This window comes from Plasmopara halstedii, assembly GCF_900000015.1.
Source record: "Plasmopara halstedii genome assembly, contig: Scaffold_292, whole genome shotgun sequence".
NCBI classification, from domain to species: Eukaryota; Oomycota; class Peronosporomycetes; order Peronosporales; family Peronosporaceae; genus Plasmopara; species Plasmopara halstedii.
Genome location: NW_020187213.1, coordinates 940,444 through 952,009, shown reverse-complemented (window position 1 = coordinate 952,009; position 11,566 = coordinate 940,444). Strand labels below are relative to the sequence as shown.

General features: G+C 46.8%; 5 protein-coding genes across 5 annotated transcripts; 3 read left to right on the top strand and 2 right to left on the bottom strand.

Moving 5' to 3' along the window:
- Positions 1 to 3,456: 3,456 nt before the first annotated feature.
- On the top strand, positions 3,457 to 5,337 carry PHALS_06026 (abc transporter e family member 2; the record flags this gene model as incomplete). Its single annotated transcript, XM_024723367.1, has 1 exon — positions 3,457 to 5,337. One exon carries the CDS (start codon positions 3,457 to 3,459, stop codon positions 5,335 to 5,337), a length of 1,881 nt encoding a protein of 626 aa, XP_024574350.1.
- Positions 5,338 to 5,473: 136 nt separating this feature from the next.
- PHALS_06025 (HCaRG) lies at positions 5,474 to 5,761 on the bottom strand (the record flags this gene model as incomplete). The annotated part of the gene is made up of 2 exons (XM_024723366.1): positions 5,474 to 5,557; positions 5,627 to 5,761. The coding sequence occupies 2 exons, from the start codon at positions 5,759 to 5,761 to the stop codon at positions 5,474 to 5,476; spliced, it is 219 nt and encodes a 72-aa protein (XP_024574349.1).
- Positions 5,762 to 5,868: 107 nt separating this feature from the next.
- Positions 5,869 to 6,718, top strand: PHALS_06024 (gamma carbonic dehydratase; the record flags this gene model as incomplete). The annotated part of the gene is made up of 2 exons (XM_024723365.1): positions 5,869 to 5,968; positions 6,063 to 6,718. 2 exons carry the CDS (start codon positions 5,869 to 5,871, stop codon positions 6,716 to 6,718), a joined length of 756 nt encoding a protein of 251 aa, XP_024574348.1.
- Positions 6,719 to 7,619: 901 nt separating this feature from the next.
- On the top strand, positions 7,620 to 9,181 carry PHALS_06023 (dynactin subunit 2; the record flags this gene model as incomplete). Its single annotated transcript, XM_024723364.1, has 4 exons — positions 7,620 to 7,799; positions 7,859 to 7,931; positions 7,998 to 8,968; positions 9,080 to 9,181. The coding sequence occupies 4 exons, from the start codon at positions 7,620 to 7,622 to the stop codon at positions 9,179 to 9,181; spliced, it is 1,326 nt and encodes a 441-aa protein (XP_024574347.1).
- Positions 9,182 to 9,325: 144 nt separating this feature from the next.
- On the bottom strand, positions 9,326 to 11,512 carry PHALS_06022 (uncharacterized protein; the record flags this gene model as incomplete). The annotated part of the gene is made up of 2 exons (XM_024723363.1): positions 9,326 to 9,846; positions 9,967 to 11,512. The coding sequence occupies 2 exons, from the start codon at positions 11,510 to 11,512 to the stop codon at positions 9,326 to 9,328; spliced, it is 2,067 nt and encodes a 688-aa protein (XP_024574346.1).
- Positions 11,513 to 11,566: the final 54 nt, after the last annotated feature.

Genomic DNA, 11,566 nt, shown 5'->3' with positions numbered 1-11,566 from the left:
TTGGCCACTGATTTATTTTGTTTAAGCATAATGAAAATTGTTATATTGCACACTATTACTTTCGGTTAATAGTGTGATAATGAAACTTTTTTCTGTTGCTCATGTCGTTCTGGATAACATCTTTCCTAGGAATTGGCGTTAGTACCGGAATGGTGGCAGCGTTGAGCTTATTGTAAGCGTGAACAATACGCCGCTTGCCGTTCGGCCTCCGGACACAAAATGTGGGTGTTGAATGGGGAGACTTGCTCCCACGCACCATTCCTGTGTCATGCTTCGCACGGAATAAGGCGTCAATGGCGTCACACTGCTCCCTGGGCAGAAGCCATTGGCGTGTTACGCAGTATTTGGTTCCTAGAACCAAGTCGATCTCATGACGCACAGCTCGGTCCGGAGGTAGGACCGACGGCGGGTCTTAGGATTTGACGTCCTGAGACTCCTTTACGAAAGGAAAGTACAAATTCGAAGGAGCCTTCAGGATCGACGGTTCACTTCGTGCGTTCAGCACTCTCTTGGTGTCCTCCAGGACAGCTTCATCCAGACTCGACGACGCGTTAATCTCCTCGTTCGGTCGTACAATGACTACTCGCCTGCATTCAAGGCAACGCCAAACGCGATGTACATCTTGTCCAGCTCAAGAAGAGCATCCACCGTGGAAAAGGACGTCGCCGTCTTCCCCTCCGTCATACCGTTGACAAGAGTGTATAGCCGTGCGCTACTGTCTACGGAAGACACACCCTGGGCCAGGGTCGACGCCCTGCGTCTTGCACGAATCATACGGCTTTGCCGTCTCCTCTCTATAGAGGTTCTACGTCTCATCGAGACCAGTGGGAACACGCACTTGGCCTCGTCCAGTCTTCCCATTTCCATCGGAGCCTTGATGTTATTAACAACATCTGACTAAGAGCCGCTATTTCCGGAGTCTTCGTCCAGTGGATAACGTGCCGCTCTACGCGCCAGAAGGGCCATGTCCAAGATGCCTCAGACCTCGTCCGACCATGCCACTCTTGGTATGCAAAAACTTCTTTGAAACATGAGCAGTGCTCAAAGGGTTACGTGCCACTCCCCCTTAAACTTCTCGAGCCATGCTCAAAAAATCTTGTCCGATACACATTCGGTGTTTGACAACTCGGAAACACCAATTTTTAGCGCTGACCGTCCCGGTCTAGTGCCCGCGCCATAGAGCTTCTGCTTCCTAGCAGAGATGGGTTCATGACTCACCAATGCTCCAGTAGGAGACGTGCGCGTAGCGTTCATGGTCTTCGACCTCCAATCAATCCTTATAATGTTCCAATCATGCCATGCCAAGAATTAGGTCATTCCTTGCATCCAAATTTATGTCTAAAAAGCATTCCACGCTATCAAAGTCAAGGAACTTGACACCGAGATCCAAGGACCCTCGGTGCAGTGACACATATCCCCATCGCGAAGCGAGCAGCGACAATGTCACCCAACCGCGCTTCCAGCGCCTCCGCATACAGCTAACTTCCTTCGATCGTGGAGCTCATTGCTCGACGTCCCGGATACGGTACGAATATTATAAGGCTTTTCAAAGCCCTTCATGGCCCCTTTTACGACCAGCAAGCTCGGCTTGCACACACGTTCTATGTTCAGGAGGACGAAGCTCTTCGAGGCTGGGCCCTGATGCCCTCTACCTCTTTAAGGCACATCAGAACTCAGTTCTTCCCAGTAGGTCCTTCCGCGCCTACTAGGTTTTGTTGTTTCCCCGGGACACACCAGACTGGTTAGAAGCGGGGCGTCGGTTTGATGAGGCTTTACGCGCCTTGCGCAGGGGACATCCGTCCGAAGTGACGGGTTTTCCCACAGATAAAATACCGTCGGGTGTTTAAACGCTGCCCGGTAGCTAAGGGCTCTCCCTCCCCTTTCTCAGCATAACTGAGATCCATTGGCTCTGGTCCACTGGGTGAGCTCTGAGAGCGCGCATCTCATCAAAGTCGTGCCGATTTAACATTAAATTCTGCATTCAATTCCACATTCACCGCTTCTTCAAAAGAAGACGGACGCACACGGAGGTATTCCATTCTGACCACGCCAGTGCGGAGGCCCTTTCATTAAGACGGTCACTGCGACCGCCTTGGGCGGATGATTGGCTGCCGTCCTGGCAATGAGGGTTCTTAACAATTGGACAAAGTCCACCAACTCCTTCTTGCCCTGTCGGGCGGCAAGGAAACGCGATCGCACGCGATATGCCTGTTCGGCGGCGAGAATACTCGCAAAAACTGGCGCATCAGGACCTTCAGGGAGGGCCGCTTCAACCGAAGCACCGCACGTTAGTGCCCATTCTTGCGCTCGGCCCCCGAACTTGGAGATAGCTTGCGCCACGCGCTGTTGCTCGTTCTAAAGCATGGCGGATGCCATGGTCACCTCGGCCTCTTTTACCCAGAGCGGGGAATTCTCTCCATCCTTCCCCTCGAAGGTCTTACCATTCACCATGAGCGACCTGAATCGAGAGGAGTCATCCGTCGTCGACGTTGGCGTCATGGACCCCGTCGACGCCGACAGCCTCTGCTGTAGGTGCTCTAGCAGAGCATTTCATAGCTCGAAAACACCTCCAGGCGCACGTTTTCGCTTTGGGTCCTTCAGGGCCCAGTAGGGACATCAGCTAATTAAGCCCGTCCCGCATGCCCTGGGGCACATAGGAGTATTGATCCATCCTCACAGAGGATCAGTCGTAACGACTCAGGCGTAGATTGTGTAAAAGTGCTACCAAGTGCAGCGGGGCTGCCGTGGCTCTTTGGTTAGAAGAAGCTAAGCTGACGTCACCGACCTTACGTACAAGAACCAGTACGAGTGTAGCGGATCGCAATCCGCTACCTCCAATAGTACTTCAAACCTGAACCAAGGCAAAGACGGTCTTCCGTTCAAAATTGATACTGTATCTAATTGTTTTATTTGCGGCAGATCCGCCTACCCCTAAAACCTTAGGTTTTCCTGATTAAATAGTATATCCTAATTCATATGCATAACTACTGGCAGTCCTGACACGTAAGTGGCTTCTTGTTAAGTCACCATTGCGTGATCACACCAACTTGCTATACATTTGAACGATCACACTATCTTGTGTGACCTGCCCGGTACGTGTAACCCCGTTACAATCCCGCAACATTTTCTGACATGCGACCTAGCTTAATCCGACTTACTGACCAAGAAGTTATTTTCGAGCTTTTGAAAATACAGCATTCGAGATGCGGCATAGAGGAATATTATGATTGACACCCTTAAAGAAGTTTCTGCATACAGAAGTCGTTTTCACTAGAACTGATAGGACTCGATAGGACAGCTATTTGTAACAATTTGCTCAAAATCTTCTACAACCAATGGACTTTTCATCCAATTCATTTGTTTAAAGATAATCTGCTGAGGGTAGGTATTTCAGGAACGGCTGAGCCAGCCAAAAAGGGGGCGATTTACTCTTTAATACGGAAACCATAGGTCAAGATGTCCGACAAACTGACACGGATCGCTATCGTTAGCACTGACAAGTGCAAGCCCAAAAAATGTCGCCAAGAGTGCAAGAAGTCATGTCCCGTGGTGCGTATGGGTAAACTCTGCATTGAGGTGTCGCCCAAGAGCAGAGTGGCTTTCATTTCGGAGCAGCTCTGCATCGGTTGCGGTATCTGTGTAAAAAAGTGTCCATTCGAGGCAATCAATATCATTAACCTGCCCAAGGACCTCGATAGCAACACTACGCACCGCTACGGCGCAAATACTTTTAAGCTCCATCGTCTACCCATGCCCCGTCCAGGTCAGGTGCTTGGTCTTGTTGGCACGAACGGTATTGGCAAGTCCACGGCGCTGCGCATACTTGCCGGCAAGCTTAAGCCTAATCTTGGAAAGTTTGACGCCCCTCCTGAATGGCAAGAAATTCTGACCCACTTCCGTGGGTCAGAGCTGCAAAACTATTTTACGCGCATTCTTGAGGACAATCTCAAGGCAATTACCAAGCCACAGTATGTGGACAAGATTCCAAAAGCTGTCAAGGGTACCGTTCTTGAGATTCTCTCTGCTCGTTGTGAAAAGCAGGAAAAGCTTGATCACTTTTTGAACGAGCTGGATCTATCGCATGTACAAGACCGAGAGATTGAAAATTTATCCGGTGGGGAACTGCAGCGTTTTGCAATCGCCGTGGTAGCAGTGCAGAAGGCGGACATTTACATGTTCGACGAGCCGTCCTCGTACCTGGATGTACGTCAGCGTCTTAAAGCAGCTCTGGTGATCCGCTCCATGGTGGATGACAATAGCCGCTCCTACGTCATCTGTGTCGAGCATGATTTGAGTGTTCTAGACTACCTATCTGACTTTATCTGTGTGCTGTATGGTACGCCTTCAGCATACGGGGTTGTCACGATGCCCTTTAGCGTGCGTGAAGGCATCAACATTTTTCTTTCTGGTTTTGTTCCAACGGAAAATTTACGTTTTAGAGCGGAAGAGCTCACGTTCAAAGTCTCGCAGAATGCTGACGAATTTAGCACGGGCGAAGGTGATGCTAACTCTTTCAACTACCCGGCCATGACTAAAACAATGTACAAAAAAAAGAAAGACACTGCTTTCAAGCTGCACGTTGAAGCTGGCGATTTCACAAACTCGGAAATTATTTGCATGCTCGGTGAGAATGGGACCGGTAAGACTACTTTTATTCGAATGCTTGCTGGTCTGCTCAAATCCGATGAAATGGAAGCTGCCGAGGAGACTGGTGATAGTGATGCCATTTCAAATTGCGCTTTACGATACGATACATCCACGATTAGTTACAAGCCGCAAAAAATTGCGCCCAAATTTCAAGGCACGGTGCGTGAGCTGCTGCACCGTCGCATACGTGAAGCTATTGTTCATCCACAATTTGCGACGGATGTTACTAAGCCGCTTGCACTCGACAACATTATTGACCAGGCTGTGCCTCATCTGTCTGGTGGCGAGCTGCAGCGTGTCGCTATCATCTTGTGTCTTGGTAAGCCTGCTGATATCTACCTGATCGATGAGCCATCTGCCTACCTGGATTCCGAGCAGCGTATTCTTACCGCTAAGGTCATCAAGCGCTTTATTTTGCACGCCAAAAAAACGGCTTTTGTCGTAGAACACGATTTCATTATGGCCACATACCTAGCCGACCGCGTTGTTGTGTATGATGGACTTCCGGGCATCGAGTGTACAGCACACTCCCCTCAGAGCTTGTTGACGGGTATGAACACATTCTTAAAGCAGCTTGAGATTACATTCCGACGAGACCCAACGAATTATCGCCCGCGCATAAACAAGTTTGACTCTGTGAAGGATGTTGAGCAAAAAAGCTCGGGCAACTTTTTCTTTATGGACGATTAAGCTATTGACTGAAGAAAGTTGGTCCAAGTCCAAAAATAATAGGAGAAAGGATAGTTGAAATGCAAGTTGGCTCGTATATAGATGCCAGCACTAAGGACAATGGAGCAAGTAGAGATTATATGTGATTACACTGCGTCTAACTTTTCTGTAACTCCTGATAAATGTGCTTGAAGTCTTGTAGAAGAAGAGTAAGCTGTTCACGACTAAATTCCAGCATTACCTGCGATATTGCAAATTATAATTAGCTCAACATGTTTGTGCATGCAGGTCCAGGTCAATCCGTAACAACCTGCCGCTCTATCTCATCATGTTTGGAAAGATGAAGCTTCACCAGCAACGAGGGGTAATGGTCTTCACAGAGCAAACTGTTGGCTACATTCATTCGCATCGAGTAGTCGAAGTCGCGCATCGATTCGACGTTCATGTTATTATGTATGTTAGCTACATCAATTTTGTTATGGCAGTATCATTTTATCCAATCAAAACATTTAAAGACCTCGGAAAAATGGGAGGCCAAAAAACTAAAGAGGCATGTCGTTGAGAAAAGTAGGGAAAGCCATCCGGTCCCTTGGGCAGACGATTGACCGAGTCGGTGTCAGTTTGGAGGGAAAATTTACTTACACAGAGCATCGTAAGTTTAGGAAAAAGAGAAGTTGGCATTATGCCGATCAGTCTTCATTTTTGTATGGCACGATAATTCTAAGTACACCTCCGGATTTTCGCAGTGAACCCGTCGACGCGTGCTGTCAAGAATTTGGGACGCTCGCCAGAGTTTGAAGATGGTGTATTTGTGGCACCAAATGCATCAGTGATAGGCGATGTCAAAGTCGGCAAGGGAAGCTCCATCTGGTACAATGCTACCGTGCGCGGGGACGTCAATTACATTACCATTGGTGAAAACACTAACATTCAGGACCAGGCAGTGGTTCATGTGGCCAAAATTTACAAGGACATCCCTACCAAGATTGGCAACAATGTAACTGTTGGCCCCGCTGCTATCTTGCACGCCTGCACCATTCAGGATCACTGCATCATAGGCACTGGCGCTTTGGTGCTTGACGGTGCTGTAGTCGGAGCCAAGTCTATTATTACTGCTGGATCTGTTTTAACTTATGGAAAGCAGGTGCCCTCAGGCCAGCTCTGGTCTGGAGTTCCAGCTCGTTATCTTCGTGACCTCACCACCGAGGAAATACAGTTTATGCAACAGTGCTCATCCGAGTACGCGCAACTCGCAGAAAAACATGCCCTGGAGTGCGCTAAGAGCTTTGAGGACTACGAAGCTGACACGGAGCGCTATAAGATTTTGCGGGATGTGGGCGAGACGGGTCTTACACCAAAAAGTGAAGAGCGTCAGGACACTGGACTTTATTTCCGTTATTAGCCGTCTACTTCTTTTTATTAGAAGGCTAGATGAGTTGCAAACAAAACAATCGTTGAAAATGATTATTGTCAAGAATACAATCGAAGCTGTGAGAATCAAACATTGACAAGCATGATATTTCGCAAGAATCACTACGTCTATGTCACCGCCTGTAGTGTAAGAACACATGGACTAAGTCCACAGATTTAGAAAAGATTCTGATTCGATTGATGATGATTAATAAATCAGATACTGTCGTTGTTACCACTTCCTCCGTTGCAAAACAAAATCATGAAATTTGTATACAATGTTGATACACTTTTCGTGATGCAAAATTTCGGTATATTATGGTTTTCTATTTTTATGGCCAACCTTTCAGTGTGTTAATGTATTAATTACTCATGCCATACAACTCTGCATTCCTGCTACGCAATCTAATGTAAATTGCCAAAGCTAAGCCTTCAGAATTGGCAACAAGCGACCGTGCAATTGAACGTAAAGGTAGCATGCTGGCATTTTATGATGTTGCCGATCTGGTCTGCATCATAACTGCACAAAACATCTACTCGAATATTATCTCACCATGTTATGGCAATCATCCACGCTGAACGGGGCTCGGGAGCTATCCTGAGTGTTGCATGTCTAAATGTGACGCGATTAGGGAGTACGTCGATGGTGTATATTGAGAGGTTATAAATAACAGCCGCACTTTAGGTGGACATACCACACCCATGCATCATGTTGTGCCTTCAATTTGAAAGCTCTTGCCCTTGAAAGTTTTGTGCCGTCGAGATCAAAAATTGAGAAATTATTACACCTTTACACATTTCGGCATATTGCGTATTTCTAATGACAAAAACTGATTATTTGCGGGAGCAAATTATGGAGCAATTTACCCTTTTATTCAGCACAGTTTCTTAATATGGACTATTCAACTGAGAAAGAGGGAATCAAGCGGAGGAAGATAATGAGCACCGAGATTTTCGAGACACTTGAGCCGGATGGATACTTTCAGCCGTACGCTCCGGCAAATTCTTCCGTACGTCCATCTCGCGGAGCCCCAGGGAATAATCCTGAAGTCGAAGGCCACTTCCGCAATAAGGTATGGCCAGTTTCTTCACTATATCAGCATAAATCTTGTCACACAACCATACGGCTCAGAGTTCTACGGAGCTGGACGAGCAGGATATCCCGGCTATGCAAGCCTTTGAGGTCTTCATGGGCAAGATTTACAGTGAGTAGTCGAATGTCATTATCGTTAATAGTCATTAAGTAAATCATAACATTTCTTCTTCTGCAGAGCCTACTCTACCCGAACAAACAGAGTACGAGATTTCAACTGAAAAAGGAAGCAGATCAAAGCTAGAATCTCCACTGGCACGATTTACACGGCTGTCACTTGAGCTAAAGGAGCTAGAGGAGGATCTGACGCTTTTGGCAACCGATGCCAAGAACAAAAAGCACCGAGTGATGGTAGATGCTGGTCAAGAAGCCGAATTTAGCGAAGTCATGCAGGGGCTCAACACGTTGCAGTTAAATCTTTCGGCCTTAGACAAAAACTCGGCTTTTCAGCCGTACCTGCGCTCTGATGCAGTCCCTTCTAATGCTGATGTGGCACTGACGTTACAGAAAGATTTGACAGCCCAGTTTTTTAAGCAAATTGACGCACTCAAGCGTCAGCAACAGGGGGGAGCGGCAGCATCATCGTCAAGCGACAGTGCACCCGTTGTGTATGAAGTTTACAGCAACGGCGAGTTAAATGCTGTCGATCGAGACGCCAAGGCGCGAATTGCTGCACTTGAGGCGCGAATTTCGACACTGGAAAGAGCAGTTGGCAGTTTTCAAGGCCAGGAGCTGCAAATGGACGGTTTGAGCGCACCTGGTAGGGCGTGTAATGTGAATTTAACGTCATCCATTGCGCAACTAGAGCAACGTGTTGCATTAATGAGCGAGAAGAATTTAGACGCCGTGAAAACGCGCACTACCGCACTTGTTCACGAACTAAAATTACTCAGCAAACTAAAGCAGTCGCCAAGTGTACAAGGGGCGCTGAATTCGCAGGCTGACCGCGATCAGATTCAAAAGATCTACGATCAGTTAGGACATCTTAACGCTGTTGCGGCATCAGTCCCAACAATTGTGGATCGTCTTGTTACATTAAAATCGGTGCACGATGAAGCTCTTGACGTGACAAATCGAATGGACAAGATGGAGCAAACACAAGGGTTGTTAAGCGAGTTGCTCGATTCGGATATGGTTCTTCTTGCCAATGTAAGTAATATTGTTCGAGCTGTCTACTTTAACAGACGTGCTCCTATTGACTTACCAGCTGATTTGAGAATATAATGATACTGACACTTTTATTCATTAAAATTGTGCTAGATGGAGGCAAGTCTGGCTGAAAACGTCCAAGTTTTCCAGACAAACATCCAACAACTTGATGAGCGCATGACCAAACTGCTTTCTTCATGCGGTAGTCACTGATGTCTGGTTCTTAACTTGTTCAAAAAACCTGATTGACAGGCGGCCACAGAAATAAGGGCTACTTGGTAATTGTTGCGTTCCGATGGTTGTCTATTGAACTTGTGGCTGGTGCATTTACATATCCAAAAGCAACATCAAACTTTTTTATGCCAATACAGCGTGATTCTTATCCTTCATTTCCAGGCGATGTAACAGACGTTTTTGCCGTATCTCCCAAAGATATGTCGTCTGTTTGTATAAGACATACAGCTGACGAGAATTGTGTAGCACGAGAAGCGTCAATTGCAGCATAATGACAAGTGTGCCGATAAAATCTTGCAAGGTAACATCCGTTGCCGGTGTTAGAAATGAAGAAATTAGCGCATATGTGACCATCTTCATGACGAAGGCAATTGAAGAACACACTGACTGAAAATCCATCGTGTACGGTGCACATTCGACCGTGTAAAGGAACATGGCAAGTTGCAATGCCATGAGCAGTGTCAATTGGGAAGGCACGTCGCTCACAAGTCCAATGATGATGCCAGAAAGAATTTCTGCACCCATTTTAGCCACGAAAAAGTAACGTTGCTCGTAATGATAATACTTGTAGTAGGCTCCCCATGCAAATTTAAAGTCTGGATTTAACAGATCATCTTCGCTTTTATTCCTGATCTTGACGACCCCTAAAACAATTAAGCCACAACAAACGAAAATGAGTTCTACTGTTGCGAAGGCAAAGGCACTGCTGCTGTTGTGCTGCTGATCCTGCTCATTATAACGCATCTGGAACGAGCTGGTCATACTAAGCGCATACTCGCTTAGCAGGCAGACAGATAGACAAGACTGGATCAACAGGCGCATCAAGAGTCGGGCACGGGGTAAGTCGTCAAGTCGCTGAACAATAAGCTCATATTGTTCGCGCAGCACAAGGCGTAACAGCGAATAGAGCGTTGCCACAACAGCTGCTACGCCTCCGACAATACTTCCAAACACTATAGCAGTTTTTGGAAAAAGCTCTTCTGGTTGAATATTGATTCTCTCTGCATACGCAAGTATTCCTGATATGATATCACCATCCGCGACCGTGAAATTTGAAATGTTCTCACTCACAAGGCTCCCTTTTTCCTCATTATTTTTAGAAGACTCATGTGCGCTGGTAGGCTGTAAATTGCACCATCCTAATGCGTCCGTAAACTGAAAAAAAAAATCAGGAGCGGTTGGAAGACTAAGATGGCTGGTTGATGATACGAACTGCAAATAATTGATCAACATGAAAAAGTCAGTGAAATCGACAACAGGCGCTTCATGTCCCCAGTTTGCTCGAATTACGCCACCATCGATAGTATTCCAACATCCCTGAGTTGCCGCCATTCCTGTCGTGGCACTCGATATGGCAGCCGTACTGCTCGTTGCTATGCTGATAACAGCACTTGCAATATTTGTAGTCACCGCTGTGACTATTAATATATTTGCGGACCTGCTTGCTGTGTCACGTGCAGGACCGAATGAACGCGTCAAGTTGATGACTGATTGATGAAAACCTTCATCGCCATCAATATTTAAATCTGAGTTCGCCACATCCGAAATGGTGAAATTTGCCACAGATTTCTCACTATCGATGATAGCGGAGGGTTCGCTTAAAACCACATTGATACTTCTTGATATTGCTTTTTCAGCATTTGATTCAACACCAGACATCAAAGGAGAGGTTTCAGGAGATTGCTTGATAGTGGCGACAATATTAGAAGTCTCCACTTTTTGCGGCGACGATGGTCTTGCACCACTTGAAGGTGCAATACTCTCAGAAGGCGGAGATGAAGATGAAATGCTCTTTAAAGATCCAATCACTGAGCTGCTTGTGGCTAATGCATCACTTGTCTGAATTTCAGGAGAGATGGTGGTGCTTTGTATGTTGGCACCAAGTGTATTCGACTGCGATGCGCTAGTCGCTAATGTTGCCGGCGCGCTAGTCGCTAATGTTGCTGGCGCGCCTGGAAATTGAGGGGCCGGAGCAACAGGCGAATCCACTACTGCATCCTCAGCGAAAGTCCTGAGCAAACTTGATGGCTGCGTCGTCGTTGCCAGTTGTGATCTTGAGGAAATAGGCACTACAGTATTTCCACTATTTGACGGCACTTGTGAGGTTGAAGCTGTTTCCAAGCTCGAGGGTGTTGTTTCTGCTACCATAGTAGATGGAGTATCAGCGAGAAGTGGTATATTGGTTGAAACAGCAATTGTAGATAAAGACGGTGCTGCTGTAGCTGAATTTAATGTCATTGGAAATCCTGCTATTTCAGAGGGTGTCGTCAAAGCATTCTCAGCTGCCGGGATCATTGAAGAGGTCGCCATACTAGTAGGCGTATCTGCTGATGAGGGCACCTCGCTGGAAGAACTCGCACTAAT